Below are 20,104 nucleotides of genomic sequence, written 5' to 3' on the forward strand. Positions count from 1 at the left end.
CATACAAGTTTATAACACGATGCAAGCAAAATCCCTTTTGTTCGGAATACAATAAGAGAAACTCTTGCCATTATCGGATAAAGGCCACATACTACCAAATAGGGAGCACAAAATCAACTATGCATTATACCAAGACTATAACATTCAAATATGTAATTACACTTGTAACCCACTTTTACTATAAATTATGGATTATACAAAGGGTTCAAGATGACACTTATATTGTTATATTACAACAAACATTAATAACATAAAGGTGAATATAGACTTACGTAATACCTTTTTTACACAAGTAACACGATCATGCACCTCTTCATCATGGTCAAAATCTTTCTTGCCTTTATGATTGTGGACATTCCAAGGTTATTGTTGGCATTTCACATCCATGAACGATTGAACACCCTTTCTATAGAGACATTCATCATGTATGGCCATATATGTCACAAAAGGGTGTACATGTCCTCCATACAACCTCATGTCGATAGTTGACATTCAATCCTATTTAGAGTATGGTCGTATAATTTCTTCTGCATAAGCATATACTCATTCAATCTTTTTTGTAATCCACTACAACTATTTACACTTATAATGAGTATTAATTAAGATACCAACGATAATATATATTGTTTTGTTGTAACCAAATTAGATGAAGTTTGTAGGAGAGTTTATAGACCTTTTGGGTCACGCTGAATTTGAGTTAACTCAAGTTCGAGCTCGACTCAACTTCAGTCGACTTAAGCTCGAATTTATCGAGCTCACTTCAAAGGTATTCAAACTTAACTCTTTTGAAAGAAGTTGAGTTTGAGTTTGAGTTTGAACTAAATTTTGAATTTTATTCGATACTAAAACAATGTTTTTGTAATATATATTGATCAAAATAACATCATTTTAATCGATTCATATCAAAATTTTCAAGTTCATGAGTTTTATGAGTTGAAAACCCTGAAAGCTTGAACTCACTTAATTTAAACTAATTTTGAACTCGTTTAAATCAAGTTCAAACTCGACTCAAATAAACTCAGTTTAAATCTAACTTTACTTTTGGGGCCATAATTAATGTGTCATAATTGAGGGATGCAATAAGCTAGCCCCGCCATCTATATCTACATCCTCATTCTCAATTTTATTTGAAAGGAATGATCCCGAATTTTGGCAATTAACAATTTAACATTCATACTTAAAGCAGAAAGATGTATTGCTAATAATCTAACATAATTCTGTTTTTAAACTTTAAATAAATTTGACCTTTAATTTCTTTGATTAGATTTCTCCTTCAATGTCCATCTTATCCACTTCATAACACGTTGGCATCTCTTTGCTTTTCCTAAAAGCTATTATTTATCCATCTTCCAATTCAAACATGCTTTTCTTCTTCAGCTTGAACCCACCAGAAGGCCGGCGGCCAATAAGCTTAGTTGCTTTTTTCAATTCGTATTATTCTTTTTCTTTTTAGGTAGAGATATGAATTTTCTTTTCCACCGTCAATTTTCAAAATCTGCATCAGGTTGAAAAGTGCTCCAAGATTGAACATTTGAATTTTAAATGGCCGATCTATGGAATTTCGAATTGGTTGGCAATATCTTAAGTATAAAACTTATCATCTTATACAATGTTGAAACTATGACCTTACTTGTAAAACCCTCATATATTTGTCTATTTCCAATAAGCCCCGTACATATGGAAAATGCAACTTTAGCCTCTATTACGATGAATTCTATTAATAAATAAATATTGGGAAGTATCTTTTTTTCTTCATTCAACTTATTATAAAATTACAAAGAAAACCCAAAATTGATTGCTAATTTCTACTATGAACAATGATACAATCTACATAAATAAAGTTGGAATGTGATAGTAGAATTTATAAATTAATTAACTCATCCAATTATAATTAAGGAAATGCTAATCATATTATTTACACTAAATAATTGAGTAATAAGCTTAAGCAAATTGCATATGTGTGCCATTATTGTTTGACATTGCCTACCCAAAGGCAGCGTGACCTCTCATTAAAATTAATGTTAATTGATTTTTATCAAATAATACGTCTCAGTGTCACCTCAGTCATGTATAGACTAAAGACACAAGACAAGTATTATCAAATGGATGGTATGTGATTTAATAATATATTTATATAAATTAGTATGATAATATATATTTAAATTTTTTACTTTAAAATTATTTAATTATAAGTTATAGAATAAATAAACAAACTCATAAAATATATATAAATAATACACGGAGGCTCAACAACCACAATGTGATAAAGTAAGTTCGGGGCCATAGATATTTTGATGGATCCGGCTAACAAATATATCATTAGGCCAAAAGACTTGTACCTACCATGGTAAAGGGAAAACTCAAATTGGTCTCTTCTAATTTTTTAAAATTTAAATATTTATTTATAAACAAAATTTAACTAAAAAACTTATTTAAAAATAAAAATAAAATCGTTATTTAACTAAAAAAATTAAAAAACATAAAATTTATTATTTTTTTCTAAGTTTTAAAAATTAACAACTTCATCTTTAGTTAAAGTTTTCAAATTTTAAAAAATAACATTTCTACCCCCAATCCAAAACTTAGGGTTTTCTTCCTCCCCACTCCACTAACATCTTCGATGAACAACAACTAATTTTTCTTTCTCCAAGTGATGTCTCTTGATCTGAAGCCCTCGGACAACATTTGGATCAAAAAATTCAAACGTCTTTCATCTAGATAAAAAAATCCAGATGAAGGAGCTCATCATCCTAGATGAGAGGACTTCAAACCGAGAGGGATCTTCAAGAGAAAGAAAGACTAGCGGTCATTTACCAGAGACGATGATCAAAGTGGGAAGGAAGAAAACCCTAAGTTTTGGGGGGAGGGGGGGGGGGACAGAGGATGTTACTTTTCAAAGTTTCAAAACTTTATGCAAAAGTGAAATTGTTATTTTTTAAAACTTATGGAGAAAAATATAAAGAATTTTATGTTTTAAAATTTTTTTTGTTAAATGATGTTTTTACAATTACTAAGTTTTTTAAGAGAATTTTACTCATAAATGAGTATTTGAATTTTTAAAAATTAAGAAAAGTCACTTTGGATTTTCACTCTACTTTTAGTGAGAACAAGTCTTTTGACCTAATCTTTAGTATTATTTATTATGTTTTGCACACAGTGATGGTGGAAGTAAGATAACACAAACTTTTTTGCCAATTAGTTTCTACTTCTTCGTCATATCTGAATCTAAATCCATATTTTTACAACGAAATTTGTTCACTATAAAATGATATATATGCCACCACGCTTAGTTGTTGTTGATGGCCCCAATAAACCAGTGGATCGAAATGAGTGTAGGCTAAATTAAAACATATATTTAATCAGTTTAATAATATCTAGAGGATTAGATATGTGTTTTAGTTACTACTTATTTATATTGAAATTTATATTAAACTTATTAAAAGATTTAAATTCCCTAAAACAAAAATGATTAATTCAAGAGAAATATATTTAATTCAATTACAAAAATCATTGTACATATTAAAACAATCCAAAAGAATATAATACAATTACCTCAGTGAATATCTAAAAAAAAGAGCTTTGTGAATAACCCTATATATCTATGTGCCCTTATCAAAAAGCTCATAATCGAGATTTGTCATTGTAGTAATTTATGTTGATGATATGAATTTAATTAAAACTCCTAAAAAACTTTTAAAAACTGTCGAATATATAAAGAAAGAATTTGAAATGAAAGATTTGAAGAAAACAAAATATTGTCTTAGCTTGTAGATCAAGTACAATTTAAATGGAATACTTATCCATCAATCATCGTATATTAAAAAATTGTTAAAATGTTTTAATATAAATAAGACTTATCATTTGAACACTTCAATGGTTGTTTGGTCTTTTGATCCAAAAAATGACTCATTTAGTCATAAAGAAGAAGATGAAAAGATACTTGATCTCAATATACTTTATCTTAGTATTATTGGAGTTTTATTATATTTGCTCAATGCATTAAACTAGATACATCTTTTGCAATAAATTTATTGACTAAATTTAGTTTTGCACCAAGTCATCACCACTAAAACAAAATTAAACATATATTTCATTATCTATGTGGAACTAGAGATTTATGATTATTCTAATATGTTAAATCCTTTAAAAATCTCAGTTTGATTGGATATGTAGATGTTAGTTGTCTTTCTAACTCTTATAATGCTTATTCACAAATGGGATATATTTTTACTTATAATGATATAACAATTTCATAATAGACTTTAGTTGCAACATATTCAAGTTATTAAGAGATTCTAACTTTTTATGAAGTTAACCAAGAATGCATATAGTTACGGTGTATCATCTATCATATCCAGAATATATGCAATATTCATTATATAAGAGACACTTCTTCCATATTATATGAAGACAATGCAACATGTATTGTATAAATTAGATGTGGATACATAAAAGGAGATAAAACTAAACATATTTCATTAAAATTTTTTTACATTCATGAGCTTTAACAACTTCAAAATATTAATGTCAGACAAATACGATTTAGTGAGAATCTTGAAGATTTGTTCAATAAGATATTACCGACATTAACATCTAAAAAATTAGTGTATAACATCAGTATGTGACAGTTCAATAAACAACCATATTAATTTCACTACAAAGAGGAGGAACTTTCATCAATGGGAGCAAGTTTTTTAAGTTTATCAGATACTAGATCAACTGTGCACTGTACTCTTTTACCTTTCACTAGATTTTATCCTATTAGATTTTTCTAGTAAAGTTTTTAATAAAATAGTCTATACGTATCCAACCTCACTAAATTTTCTTAGTAAAGTTTTTAATGACGCAATTTAAACGTATCCAACCTCACTTTATAGGGTATTAAATAATTACGTTAATTTGTTTTGGTTTTTATTTCATTGAGTTTTTTTTTTATAAAATTAATATAATTATTTGTAAATGATAAAAATTAAAGAAAAAAAGTGTTAAGTATAAGATAACTTTTCACCAAATGAGAAAATAATAAATATATGGGTGAATAATTTATTTTATTTTATTTATGTATTATTAACATTCTTAAAAGGGAAAATTAAACTAAATGGTCTAAATTGATATGTTTAAAGTAACGGCATCTAATATTATCAAAACAAAGTCAAAATATCCACTTGCGAAGCACTGTTTACGCAAGTTGCAGTGTTGGATGCACTATCATTCATAAAAACAATTAATAAATATTGGAGATAGGGTTGGATTCGAATTGAGTCGAGTTTGAGCTCAGTTTGATTTATATATAGTTAAATTCGAGTTTGAGCTCAAACTCGTGAAAGTCAAGTTTGAACTCTGTTTAAATTTAGTTCAATTTGTTTTTTGTTATTATACATATTAGTTGAAACGACGTCGTTTTGTATCAAAATTTTTAATTAAAAAATTTACGAATAACTCGAACTCGACAGAGCTCGTATAAGGTAAGCTTGTTTCAAGCTCATTCAAACCAAACTTAAATTCAAACTCAAATGGACTCAGTTTGAGTCCAATCTTAATTGGAGGCACTGAAAATAGATTATTTTTAAATAATTTTATTTTTCATGTATTATTAATATTTTTAAAATAAGAAAATGAAATCACAAAATTCATAGAATAATTTGTATTGACTTGTTTTGACTTGAGACTTTGCTCGTCAGAACTTAGCCCGCATGCATTTGTTTCAGTTCCAAACTTGAAAGAGATTCAAAGGTAATTCCTTTTCCTCATATAAAACTGACCTCATATTCCACACCTCTATACCTAATGCATCTCCAAAGCCTATAATTTTTTCTATCAATTAGCTCTCATGTTGCGTTCTGTATCTCTGTGTTTGTTGTTTCTTGCTTTAAGTTTGAAGTTCATGATCTATATCCGTTTTCGTTATTGAGAAAATTTTCTGTCCATCACTGTTATCTTTGGGGAAAGGAATGTGAAAAGGTAAGTTTTGCGTGAAATAAGAAGCACATTTATTTTTTAAATTTACAGCCAAATGCAACTGAGATTGGTTTTGAATTGGTAATTCTGTGGAGGGTTTTGGCTGAATTGACTTTCTTGAAGTTCCGCATTGCTTGTTTGCTGCTGATATTTCCTGGTTTGTGAATATCTGAACGAAAAACTCGATTTCAAATTTTATTTTTTATTTGTTACTTTTATGTCACACTTTTAGAAACCAGAAATGAAGTAGAGGAAGTCTTTAAAACAGTAATATTGTTGGGAATTTATTTTAGGGAAGGGATGTATACTGGATTATGTTGTCTGTTGTATGGTAAGGATATGTTAACTAATTAATGCCTTCAATTGATGGAATATTTTAGATGTTTATTTAAGTTGAAATTGCTATACAGGCGCTCCATCAGCACTATCTGTATTTTCTGTAGAATTCTTAGGCATTATTCAACATGTTTGTATCATAGGACAGTTAGGACCGACTAAAATTCTGAGGAAGAAGCTGATGGTGCCAGCTTATCAGCTTTGTGAGAAAATGAGTGCAAGAGAGATTCAATGTGATGTGATTGGGGTTAGACGGTGTTAATGTTGGATTTCACTGGATCTGTGTTAAATTCTAGTGATACTGACACAAAGTGGAACATAAAGACATGAAACTTCTACCCAGGTCATGTCTGGCACTTCGAATAGATAGCCTGACCTGTCATGTGGTTCTTAGGAAGAAACAGAAGAGTTGATGATGCTGTTTTTGAACAGTTTTTCTTAGGAAAAGTTCTAAAGGATGCAAGAAATTTTCAAATTATAGTGATTAAGCCCAAAGGTGTAGGCGTTGGCTAGCACATGACTTGTATGTGACATTAATGAGATGTCAACACATATGGGGTATGCACAAATGTAAATGCAAAAGGTGTCAATGTAGGATTTTGCTAGACTTACTGAGAAATTGAAGTTATTGATATATTATGCAGAAGCAGAAGGCCTACCTTGGGTTCCTCCAGCAAAATTTTTCAGTCAAAGCCTTCTCTTTGATTTAAATGTGATGCTGTCTAGGCTTGCATTATGGATTAGCTATAAGGACCTCTCTTTAAAGCTGGAGCACAGAGCTGGTTTTTATATGCTGGTTTCAAATAGTGATGACACTATAACTCAACCTGACATGACATTGTTTTGGCAATCTGAATTGCCAAGGAATCTGAGTTATGAGATTATATGAATGTGAAGTTGCATTGGCTTTACTGTCCAATGCTGAACCATAGCCATCATAAAATGCTTTTAATGTTGGATTTCACTGGATCTGTGTTAAATTCTAGTGATACTGACACAAAGTGGAACATAAAGACATGAAACTTCTACCCAGGTCATGTCTGGCACTTCAAATAGATAGCCTGACCTGTCATGTGGTTCTTAGGAAGAAACAGAAGAGTTGATGATGCTGTTTTTGAACAGTTTTTCTTAGGAAAAGTTCTAAAGGATGCAAGAAATTTTCAAATTATAGTGATTAAGCCCAAAGGTGTAGGCGTTGGCTAGCACATGACTTGTATGTGACATTAATGAGATGTCAACACATATGGGTATGCACAAATGTAAATGCAAAAGGTGTAAATCTAGGATTTTGCTAGACTTACTGAGAAATTGAAGTTATTGATATATTATGCAGAAGCAGAAGGCCTACCTTGGGCTCCTCCAGCAAAATTTTTCAGTCAAAGCCTTCTCTTTGATTTAAATGTGATGCTGTCTAGGCTTGCATTATGGATTAGCTATAAGGACCTCTCTTTAAAGCTGGAGCACAGAGCTGGTTTTTATATGCTGGTTTCAAATAGTGATGACACTATAACTCAACCTGACATGACATTGTTTTGGCAATCTGAATTGCCAAGGAATCTGAGTTGTGAGATTATATGAATGTGAAGTTGCATTGGCTTTACTGTCTAATGCTGAACCATAGCCATCATAAAATGCTCTTAGCATAACAAGCTTACGGTGTACATCTAATGTTTAGAGGCCTGTCTATACCAGATAAAACTGGCGACAAGATCACAAAAGGTTAGTTTAGGACTTGTACTGGAAGTTAGCTCTGAAGATTAGTTCATGATTGAGCAGCTAGTGAGTAATCTTAAGATTTATAGCTAAGTATATGCTCAAGTTGGTGGCACTTTTCTTAAACTCTAGAACCTCTTCAGAGCTACTTGCATAAGAATGGGGCTGGAAGTTTTAAACATGAGATAAATTGTCTGATATATATAGCACATTTTTCAACTGGAGCTTTTTCTCTGAATTTTCATTTTGGAAAATATAAAAACGAATATAGGGATAAGGTATCTGTTGTATCATTTATTCATTAGTTTCAACCCACATTTCTATTCTTAAAGAATTGACCTCATTTATGTTTGTTATTAAATTGTTAAACCAACTGTGTTCGTGGTGAGCATGGCTTCCATTCATACATTGAACCAAGAATTGACAGCTTTTCCATTTCATAATATCGGTACCCTTTGATTGAACTTTTTCTGGGAAAATATGTCCCTTTTCACATTATTGACTATCATTCACTCTTCTTTCAATACAAATATTATGACTACTTGCTTTTAAATTCTCTTTTGTGTTTAGGATTGTTACACCCTTATTTTTTGTTGTAATATAAGCTGCAAATAATGTTACTTGGGCCTTGATTATTGACTTTCTTTCTGGTTGTTTCCCAATCAACGAAAGTGTCTATATAGATATGATACATGATCTAATTATTAATGGTTTTTGTAAAATATGTCTTCTGCCCTCTAATTAGTTAGTATAAGAATTTAAAATCCTCAGATTATATTGCTCAATTCCCGTGCAGTAGATTATTTGGAAAGCTTATGATTTTTTTTTCATTTTTTATTTTGAGTTAGCAGTTCACTAGCAAGGCTATAATTAAGGGAACTCAAACAATCTGCACCTATCAAAGACAACCCGACCTGCACCTTAATCAACCTTTGTGATATAAAATTCATTTTGCCTAAGCCTTATAAAGCCTTTTTTTAGGACTTTAACTTCAGATGATTAGTAATCTTAACATGTTTGCTTTGAATCAACCAATCTAATATCAGATGGAAATCTTGTTTACTTTTCTGCTTCATCCTTCACTGATGGTAATGATCCGGTGCAGGTTTCATTATTCTGAATAGCTTAATTTTTGCAGCAAGGTGGTCTTCCTTTTGGGCAGAGGTGTGGCCATGATTTTTTAAAAGGAGCCCATGATCAAGTCAGCTATCACGATTTAAGATGGAATAGAGATTGGGTAGATCATGGTCATTTAAGGAGATCGACTACACCTTTTAATCTAGTGTTCAGGGTTCATATATAATATGTCTGGTCTATGGTAAGTAAAATCAGATCAGGCCGGTGTTGGCTAAAAAGGGATAGCGCTGCTGGATTTAGGCTCATATATGGAATAGTCTGCATCACCTTGACTTTACACGTACCGGTTTCACTTGTTTTCATCAGGTATTTTTCCGTAATAAGCTAGATTATCAGTTTCATATTTTCTTTACCACACGATTATTTTAGATCATAAGTCACAATTTTCTAAACATAGAATCTGTCAAGTTTACTCGTTATACTCTTGACAGCTGGCATGGTTTAAGACTTTGAAAACTGCAGAACGATAATAAAGTGAACTTTTGAGTCAACAATATGATTTGGAAATTTAACCCCGTATTCTCTGTCAAGCACTAGATATGTACTTGTACATTGACAATGTAATTGAATGTGAAGTCAATAATTTAATTGAATATGTCTTACGCCATCCAAGGGAGTTTCTTTAGTGCCTCAATATTTTCCACCACCGAGCATGAAATTCCTTTTAACCGTAAGTAGTCAACATGAATTCATCATCATGTTCAAACTATTTCGCGCGCACACACTTGCATTTTCACAGCATCTCGAACTTGTAGATGCTTTGACAACTTAGAATTTTGATTTTTCTTCTTTGGTTTATAATTTCATGTAAGTTATTTTTCATGTTTTATTTCTTTTATTCCCTTGCTTTATTGTCAATATTTACTCTTTTATATCTTTTCTTGTAGATTTATAAAATAATTGGCTCAACTGGTTGGAAATAAAGTGACATCTGAATAGTGAATGCTAAATTTAAATCAAATGATTCCTACAGTTTATCTTGAAATTTATTACAGCTAAACGGCCAAATGATGTTCATGACTTGGCTACGCGCCCAACAGGTCTCTTTCATTTACTTTTGAAAGCCCAGGCTTGAATTTCTTCACAGAACATGTTTGACATATTTCTAATATATTACGTCTGCCTTTATTAATCCTGACCTCACAGCAAAAAATAAATATCAGCAATGTTATTGACATCTGAATACTTAATTAGGTACTCAAATAATTTTATATCATGTGATTAGGTGGTACTTTATCTTTAATTCAAAAATCACTCAATACATAATGACATGTTATCTTGGATACTCTCAAAACTGAATATACATAGTTTTATTGAATATATATATAAATATTTATGCTACGTAGTAAGGTAATCTACTTTCATGGTTGCACATTCTTGTTGTAGAAACAAAGTGGAAAAGGGCTGTCTTGCAGCCTTCAGAGACCCACCAATGGTTTAATCAAGGCCAATCCAGCTCTTCCCAGTCCCATAGAGGCATTTCTTGATTATCAACCATCCTCAAATTGGTATCTCCTGTAGTCTCTGGAAGATCAATATGGTCCTCTCCAGAGTACGAAGTTTCTGGTGAGCTTGTCCTGGCTACTGTTGTGGTGTCCTGAGTTGATGTTGTAGCCCCATCAGCAGGAGGTCGTGTCTCTCTTACTGAAGCATCTAAGGGGCGTCTGTCAAATGCTCGAAAGCTTCCAGACACCACATAGATTCGACACAAACTGAATTCATGCCGAAGCTACATATTCAAGAAGAGGTGAACAAGCAAAAGATTAGAAATGGAAGCACATAAATACTTTTGGAACTGAACTACTTTAATTTTGTATTTACCCTTGGAATAGCATCCTTGGATGGATTGGCTCCTCCTTCAATGGCTCTATACTCATTCATTTTCCATTTGGTTTTTCTCCCAGTTGGAGCCTTTCCCTTATAGAAAACCATAGTCTTCTTCACTCCAATCACTCGATTATCGGAGGAGTAAACATAATTAGGAGAGCCCGTGGCCTTCCAGTACCCGGAAGGTGTAGTTCTGCTGGGTCGCCCACCCCGTGCTTCTCTCTCCTGTCTCGGCGTGAAGAAAAACCACTGCTCAGTATCTCCTTGGCATGACCTTCCAGCAAACTCTGCATGGAACATGTAAAAATTGAAAACTGCTTTAGTGCACCATCAAAAAGAACAGAAAAAGAGAAGCGTAAGGGGAGATATCTGTACTCGGAAGCTGCCATGGCTCTATGTCATAGAGGTTCATAACTGGAATGACATCATGCAGCTCTTGTTTCTGTCCCTCAAGCTGGTTGAGTAGATAGAAGGAAACTAACTCCTCTTCAGTCGGATAAAACCGAAACCCAGTTGGGAGATCCTCCATTTGTTAAAATCTTTAATGTTTGTTAAGTTGAAATGGATGTATGATAAGTTCTGATAAATATATATAGAGAGAGGGGTTTGGCATTGTATAAGAAGAGAAATTCAAGTGAAAAGCTAGCCGAGTGAAATGAGAAAATTTTGAGGGATGGGATTGGTAGAAACTTCCACGCGGTTGTCCAAGAAGATAGTGCTCGTGTGTCCTATAGAGTAGTTTCAATTGGGCAAATAAAATTACACAAAAATCTGTGTTTGAACCAGTCAGCAACCTTTTTCTTCCATTTATTGCCAGCTCAGATTTTTTTTGGGTTTCAATCCACACGATTTTCTTTTAAGCTTATTTTGCCCAATGAATCTGACGAGACAAGAAGAAAGCAGCAACCTTCAGAGTGGGGCTCGGTTGTTCATTCCCTGCCGGGCCGGGAAGTTAGCCTTGGTTCTTTCGTTCCTTGATGAGACAAGTCGTTTTTTTAAATCCAAAATTAAACTTCCCTTGGAAAACTAATATTATAAAAATAACATAATAATTTTATTATTTTAAATATTTGAAAAAAATTAATCAAAATAATCATTTTACAGATTTTATTTTAATATTTTAAATATGATATTTTAACTCTTTTTTATAGGGTTAAAAACCTGCAATGTAGTTCTTGTAATTTTTAGAAATCCCTAGCTTCCACCAATTTGATATTGCCATAATCTCACCACTAGCATGAACACACCATTGTCTTGATCCTGTCTAATCTCTTGGCGTCGATCTACTTATTAACTTGAAGATTTCTTTGTCAATATTCTGACGTCGGAGAAGACGTGACGCAGAGTAGACGTTTTGGGAGTTTGGGGTGGCTTGTCGAGTGATAGATGGTTGCAATAGTGTTAGCGAATGACTTGGTCACCTAAGAAGAAAAATGTGAGAGTGAGAGAGTACTGGTGCCAATTGGGTATTAAAGTTTTTATTTTTTATTTTAATAATGTTAATTTGATGTGATATGATAATTCTGAATCAATTAAACTACGTATATTTATTTTAAATACATAAATAAATACATATTTGGTGAGTGATATAAATAATTTATGGTTTTAAATTAAAAATAAAATAGTATCTAATCACATAATGATACATATTAAATATATATTTATTTGTATATTCAAAATAAATATGTATAATATTATTTATCTTGAAAAATAGAATAGTTAAAAATAATAATAATTTTTTGTATACATAAATGATATATCATCATATAATTAAGTTATTTTAAATTAAAAATAAATTAACATCTAATCATATGAAAATATATTATTTTTATATTTAATTATATATTAAAAAACGTGTACGTATAATATTGTTTTGAAAAAAAAAAAAAAAAAGTAATTTATGTCTTCTTTGGAATAACGTTTTCAAGTCAAACTTCATATGGGAATTGTAATTCATTCTTAGTATTTGTAGTCAAGGCACGTGGGATAGCACAATTAATTCTAGAGGTACCACTTTGGTAATTAGATGTTAAGTTTGATAAATTATATAAAAATTAAAAATAAATTCCGCATGGTTTATAAGTTGATAAATTTTACAGTTGAAAACTTGTACATATTTTTGTACCATCCCTTTATTCAATTTCTTGGATTACAAGCATTTGACAATAATAATTTCAATGTATATGTGATTACAACCATTGTTTTACGGTTAACAATACTATACGTATCTATTTTAAGTAAATAAATAAATTCATATTTATATATATTATTATATGATTAAATATTATCTTATATTTAATTTAAAATAATCAAATCATATAATTATATATATCAAATATATAATTATTTGTATATTTAAAATAAATTATTTTTTATTATTATTTATAAATAAAATTATATAAATTTAAACTCTAAAAATTAGCAAAACAAACATCAATACTTATAGAAAACAGGTTTAGGCTGGAATATGAAACTTTAGATACTCTGAAATTTACCTATGCAATTAAGGCACAAAGTAACTGTGCAGATTCAAAAATAAAGGCACGCGTGCAGGCTGCAGAACCTATTAATAAGTTAAGACGACTGAGTCATGGTCGGATCTGAGGGGGACATTTGAACCTGTAAAAAGAGATCGATGTTAGAGGGACGCGTAAGAGAGATATCCAAAATCTTTAATAATGAAAGACGAGGGCTTTCTGATGTGAGTTCAGTGTTTACCTGTTCAATCTCCCAATTTTTAGAAGCGCGTAAAGTTAAAGCCACGCAGCCACGGACGGCCACAGGATGATGTTAGAATCAATTTTTTTTTTTTTTAAATTATAAATCAGTGTATAATTTCGCCTAAATTTATAATTTCATTTGGTTTATATATAAATATTAATTTATTTAAAATTTAATTAAATTTAATAAATATTTTAAATCAGAAAAACTATTTGCATAATATTATATAATATTTTATTACAATTTAAAAGAATTATAATTTATAAAATTATAATTTAATTATTAGTAAAATTTATAATTAATTTTTTATTTATATAATGAATTGCCAATTATTTATTAATATATTTAAAACTAAGTTTTATATATATTTTAGATTTAAAAAATATGATAAATATTTAAAATTATTTAAAAAATATATAATAATTTAATAATAAATTAAATTAATTAATTATTTAATTAAATTATAAATTAATAAAATAATCGATTCAACCTCCAGCCCAACTTAAAATACGTAGACTAAAATAGGTAACCCGTGGTAACAGGGGAATCTTGAAAGGCAGAGTATACCCATCTTGACTCTCATAACGCCACTACTGGGTGTTGTGACGGTGATACCACAATGCACAGCGATATCTTCACCTTTTGTCTGTTGCTTGATTACTTCTCGTCTCTTGGTTTTCCAAAATGATTGTATAATGGGAGTGCAACTAATTTTCTCTCTCTCCACTCATCTCCTTGTAGAATAAGTCATTGTTTTGAGATTTACTTTTCTGATATAATTGATTTAATTTCGAAAAAATAATTTAGTTTAAATGGGTTTTTTAATAAAAATAAAAAAAATTATTTTCCACCTAAAGTTAAAAAATCATAAATTTTGGATAGTTGAAATGTTTTGTAAATACATTTTCTTGTATACGCAAAATTTATTTGGTTTAATAATATATACAAATAATTTTTTTAAATATATAAATAGATATATATTTTATATATATTATTATATAATTAAATAATTTTTAATTAAAAATAAAATAATATTTAATTATATTATAATACACATAAATATGTGATGGCGGCAGGGTGGAGATAATTAGATAGAAACTTGGATACCTCTACCTACGTTTTTGAAATCATGATAATTGACCATGGATAGTTATCATTAAATCCATGTTACTAATTTGATTATAGTTTTGATTATATGGTTTAATTTAATTCTGTCTTCCTGGCCTCTACCACCATCATAGTCCATAGCGGAAGACAGATTGAATTAAAATTCAACCTATTAGACAGGACATCATTTATAAAAGAATATAAATTTAAATACATATTAAAATTAAAATTTTAATTTATCTGATTCAAGGGTTATAGAGTCAGTTACTAAACCTAAAATTTGTCTTATTTAATATAATTGGTTCAATCTCAAAAGACTAATCTAACTCAGATTAGATTCCTCGTTACCCAAAATTTTAATTTATTTTTATAGAAACTTTGAACAGTCAAACTCTTCATTGCAAGCATATTTGTGCTATGACTAAATCTAAGGTCAAATCTTAATTCAGCATTTTCCGGAGGAGTTGCTTAAATTACTTGGAAAATTAGGGGAGCCAAGTAAGTCGATTGGAAAGGATATAAATCTTATGATATGGTTTTGTGAGAGTCGGTGGACTTACCAAGTCATAGCCCATAGCTTATATTATAGTTTATGAAGGTCAACTTAATTGTAATGGTTGTTGTTTGAAATTTTTTTCATAATGAAAGAAATGGTTAAAAATTTTTTTATGGAAAACAGTATATATATTATATACACACTATAGTTATTAATATTTTGTAAAATATAATACGTATCTTATGATACGATATAAATAAAAAAATATACATATCATAAGATAGATAAATTTAATATGATGTAACGAAAGATTCGTTATATATCTTATAATATTGATCGATACATCATTTTAGAAAAAATAATAATATAATAAGGATGTATATGAGATATTTAAAAATTGTTAAAAGTGTTTATGATTTTTTTTTAAAATAATGATGTATCAATTTATTTTTTGTAATTTTTATTAATATTTTAATTTTATTTTTTTTAAATATATCATATAATACATTACATGATACATAATACATAAATCTAAGTTTTTAATACACGATATTATATACGATTTAATTACCATTATACACACACCCAATTATTGTTCGATCAAAAACCTTGCCCAAAGTCGACACATGAAGACCATTCTAGGAGATGGTAACTCGCGTAGAACAATATTGAGTGATATATCTAAGAGTTAAGGCGTGAGAAAGAGTAGTTACCTTTTGGAACCCTCACAATCTCAACAATAAATCGACGTGAAGGGGAAGTTTTTTATCATCGCGGAATCAATTTTCTAAAATTTAACAACTAATAAAATATATTTATTTAATCTATTGTTTTAGAAGTTACTACTATATTATTATTTCTTATTATAAGTATAAGAAGTAAGTAAGAGATTAACAAGACTCGTATTAAATTATAAAAGAGAATGTAACACTATTTTTTAGATACATACTTTTTGAATAAAATATATATTAAAAAGATGTATTTATTTAAAATTTAAAATCATAAATTATACTAATCAATGCAATAAAATAATAATATTTAAAACAATAGCGTGAATCATTTTTTTATGACAGTGCATGTAAAAGATGTCAATCCATCAAAATATGGAAAATTTTATCATCCATACATAAAGTCATATTTTCCATAACATTATAAAAATGTGCATAGTTTGAAATATACACAAACATGAACAAAAACATAATAATGAATGGTCCCTCCCTGTTCAACATCTTCTACATTTAAAATAATATAAAAATGAATGTATAAGTGTGAAAAACACTAAGAAGATGACACATCAGCAAACATTCACAAATCATGCACATATATTGAAGGTTTCTTGAGGTGAGCATTAATTTCATGTCTTTTGGCCTAAAATTATGGGATAATGGTATTGTTGATAGGTAACTATCAATCGTTGATATTTTATCATTTAAGTAGTTATGATTCTTGTTGAAGACCAATATTAGTTTGTGTACAAATAATTGATAAATTATAAATTTGTCATAAATTCTTTCATTATCAATACGACGAAGAACCTATGAGTCATACATAAAAAGAGATATATCTTGATATTTAGTGGTTGTAGGTTGTACAAGGTGAATCATGTCTAGGATCTAGGATGATAATTTCGAGTTCAAAATGATGATGAAACTTAAGTATGACTTTGTCTATTGAAAGTGCCAAGATATAATAACTCATAAATGGATGAATAAGAGTGAAATATTGAAAAATTAACTTTATCAAATTTGGATAAAAAAGGTTTGAATTTTTTATTATGCTAAGTTGCATGAATGATCATACATCATAGGTGAATCGGGTTTTCATTATTCTAGGTTGACTTATTCTAAGATCTTATCGGATATTTAGAAATTTAAATAATCACGAATTTGAGTTTGTGAATGGTTGTACATAGTTAGTAAATAGTTCTTCATCATATTCTATATAAATGAATCAAAATTCAAATTTTAAGACTTTTGTCACTTTAAAATATACCCTCCAACATATTTCGTTATAGGAGGAGTCTAATAAGCCCTAGAACCCTACATAGCCTCTAAACACATTGATTACCTTATGTGGATGACTTGGATAAAGAAATGATTGTCTTATGAACAATCGTACATCATAGGTGAATTGGATTTTCATTATCCTAGGTTGACTTATTTTATGATTTTATCATATATTCAAAATTTTAAATAATCACGGATTTGGGGTGATATTGTTATATGATATAATTTGTGAATGGTTGTACATGGTTAGTAAATAGTCATTCATCATATTATATATAAATGAATCAAAAATCAAATTTTAAGACTTTTGTCACTTTAAAATATACTCTCCAACATATTTCGTTCTAAGAGGAGTCCAATAGGCCCTAGAACCCTACATAGCCTCTAAACGCATTGATTACCTTATGTGGATGCCTTGGAGACATAAGTGATTGCCTTATGAACGATCGTACATCATAGGTGAATTGGATTTTCATTATCCTGGGTTGATTTATTTTATGATTTTGTTGTATATTCAAAAATTCAAATAATCATGAATTTGAGATGATATTGCTATATGATATAATTTGTGAATAGTTGTGCATGGTTAGTAAATGGTCGTTCATCATATTCTATATAAATGAATCAAAATTCAAATTTTAAGACTTTTGTCACTTTTACATATACTCTCTAGCATATTTCATTTTAAAAGGAGTCCAATAGGCCTTAGAGCTCTGTATAACCTCAAAATACATCGATTGCCTTTTGTGGATACCTTGAAGATAGAAGTGATACCCATACCGTAGATTGACTCTAACACAAAGTACAAGGATGAAAATCTTAATACCCAATTGCCATCCCACTTTTAAACTAACCCTATAGTGTGATTAAACATTAATGAATTTGTTAGTTAAAAGTATAAGCCCTACCATGGAAAAATATTTATAATTGGAACTATTGTCACCATAATTGGATGCCAATTAATGCAAATTTTATAAGCATTATTTATGAGTTTTGTGGGCTCTCATATCTTTGTTTACGTGACAATTTTTTTTGCTTTCATTAGTGTTGAATGCATAAAAGCTAATATTATGGCCTAGGATGTTTCTGTATTGAAGAGATTGGGACCTACTAAAGATAAAATCGTTCTGACCTTCAACTTCATTGGATGGTTATTAAACTAAATTTAAAATTGTGTGCATTACACACAAACATAGCAATTTAATGAAATGCTTGCTGGGTTTTGATCCCTGAATATGGGGAGTTGGTGGGCATGGACCTTGACATTGAAGATGACAAATTGACCTATGTGATGTAAGCCAAGTAAGCAGCTTCCCCTACCACCAAACTCAACTTAACACTCCTGATCCAAAGTTCGTTCACCGTTAAATAACATTATAAATTCGTTGGAATTATAATTTCTATAGATCAAACATTTTTCTCTTATATGCAGAGATCGACAATTCCCCTGTACAACCGAGCCTTTGATCCACTCATTGTTATAGTAAGGAGAGTTTTTAATGTTGAGTATAGAGATGATTAAAATTTTTGTAATTTAAGGTAAAATAGAGATGAAGATAAAATTTTTGTAATGCAAGCTAGGTGGCATTACTGACTGTAGTACTTTTCCTGTTTAAAATTTAAAAAGAAGCAAAAGTAAAATCTCAAATATATATAAATATTAAGATTTATTGCCATAGAACTTCTCCAGGTAGCAGACAAGTTGCAACATAATTTGCTTCAGCTACAAGGTAACACAAAATCATTACACATAGAACTTAATACGATTTTCACACCACCATAAAGCATATATGTAGCAGCGGCAAATATATATTATATTCTAAAAACTCTAGCCCTTCTCCCATCTTCACTGTAAACAGCATACCAGAAAATACAGCCACAACTAATTAAGGAACACCGATGATGGGGAAGAAAGGAACATAATAGCTTGATGGAGCAAGCCCCCACTCCTTTGGAAGAGGCAAATCAACTGTCTTCGAGGAACCAAACTTGGCTGCGGGGTTACATTTTCCATCTTTCATTAAGGTTGCAGGAAAGGAGACGGAGAAGGCAAGAGGCGTAGAGATGGCGAATGACTTCGAATCTTTGCCTTTTACAACCTTGGAAACCATGTTTTTCTTGGAAACATAGAGCATAACTGGACCTCCGAGAAGCTTCGCTAGACAGTTCAAAGGGTTTGGAGTTTTCTCAGAGTCTGATGGAAGATCAACCTGGAAGGCGCCTGAGTCTTCTGTGGTGGCCACTGCTAACTTTTTCACTTTGTCGCACTTCACCAGAACCTTGAAATCTGAAAAACATGAAAATCGAATTTTCCAGAGACAATTTTACAAGAAAATGTATAGGAAAAATGCAACCTATTTCGTTTCAGGTTTTCGATTTTAACCTTTTAAATCGTTGTCGCCATGGCAGTCGGAGCAAGAAACTTTTCCCTGGAGGACTTCATGGCACGTGGAAAGCTGGAAACTGACAGACAGAGCCAATGCAAAAAGAAGTGTTGTGGGAACCGCCATTGAGGATAACTCTGAAAGGAGTGTTGTGTGAAGAGAAGATGGAGACTATCTGAGCTTATATAAACAGAGTTTATGAATTATCAGAATTGCCACAAAGTTAATGCAGGGACCCAAAAGAGAGATCGGTAGTTGGTGTTACTGAAACACAGTAAATTTTTTGTTACCTACCATGTTCCTGATTCTTATAATGAAGAAAGTAAGTGAAATCCCAAATTCAATAATCAGTGAGAAGATTTGAACTGTTACTCTAATGCTTAAAATACTGTCACTCAAACAATCCCATTTCGGTGAGC

General features: G+C 30.4%; 2 protein-coding genes and 1 long non-coding RNA gene across 5 annotated transcripts; 1 reads left to right on the forward strand and 2 right to left on the reverse strand.

Annotated features, from left to right (window-relative positions):
- The first annotated feature begins 5,652 nt into the window (after window positions 1-5,652).
- On the forward strand, window positions 5,653-10,670 carry LOC123224891. 3 transcript variants are annotated; one of them, XR_006504082.1, is made up of 4 exons: window positions 5,653-5,733; window positions 9,146-9,450; window positions 10,032-10,184; window positions 10,531-10,670. It is a non-coding gene; the product is annotated as an uncharacterized LOC123224891 (long non-coding RNA). The 3 variants fall into 3 exon arrangements; XR_006504081.1 differs by having other exon boundaries at window positions 5,655-5,733; window positions 9,113-9,450; XR_006504080.1 differs by lacking the exon at window positions 5,653-5,733 and adding an exon at window positions 5,744-5,961 and having other exon boundaries at window positions 9,113-9,450.
- LOC123224890 (NAC domain-containing protein 90-like) lies at window positions 10,335-11,613 on the reverse strand. Its single transcript, XM_044648644.1, has 3 exons — window positions 11,347-11,613; window positions 10,966-11,258; window positions 10,335-10,873 (listed from the first exon to the last, which is right to left on the reverse strand). The coding sequence occupies exons 1-3, from the start codon at window positions 11,498-11,500 to the stop codon at window positions 10,586-10,588; spliced, it is 735 nt and encodes a 244-aa protein (XP_044504579.1). The 5' UTR covers window positions 11,501-11,613; the 3' UTR covers window positions 10,335-10,585.
- A 7,338-nt stretch (window positions 11,614-18,951) lies between these two features.
- LOC123225385 lies at window positions 18,952-19,865 on the reverse strand. The gene is made up of 2 exons (XM_044649325.1): window positions 19,685-19,865; window positions 18,952-19,588 (listed from the first exon to the last, which is right to left on the reverse strand). Exons 1-2 carry the CDS (start codon window positions 19,809-19,811, stop codon window positions 19,188-19,190), a joined length of 528 nt encoding a protein of 175 aa, XP_044505260.1. The 5' UTR covers window positions 19,812-19,865; the 3' UTR covers window positions 18,952-19,187.
- Between the last annotated feature and the right edge of the window lie 239 nt (window positions 19,866-20,104).

The sequence above is a fragment of the Mangifera indica genome, chromosome 9 (genome assembly GCF_011075055.1).
Source record: "Mangifera indica cultivar Alphonso chromosome 9, CATAS_Mindica_2.1, whole genome shotgun sequence".
Lineage (NCBI taxonomy): Eukaryota > Viridiplantae > Streptophyta > Magnoliopsida > Sapindales > Anacardiaceae > Mangifera > Mangifera indica.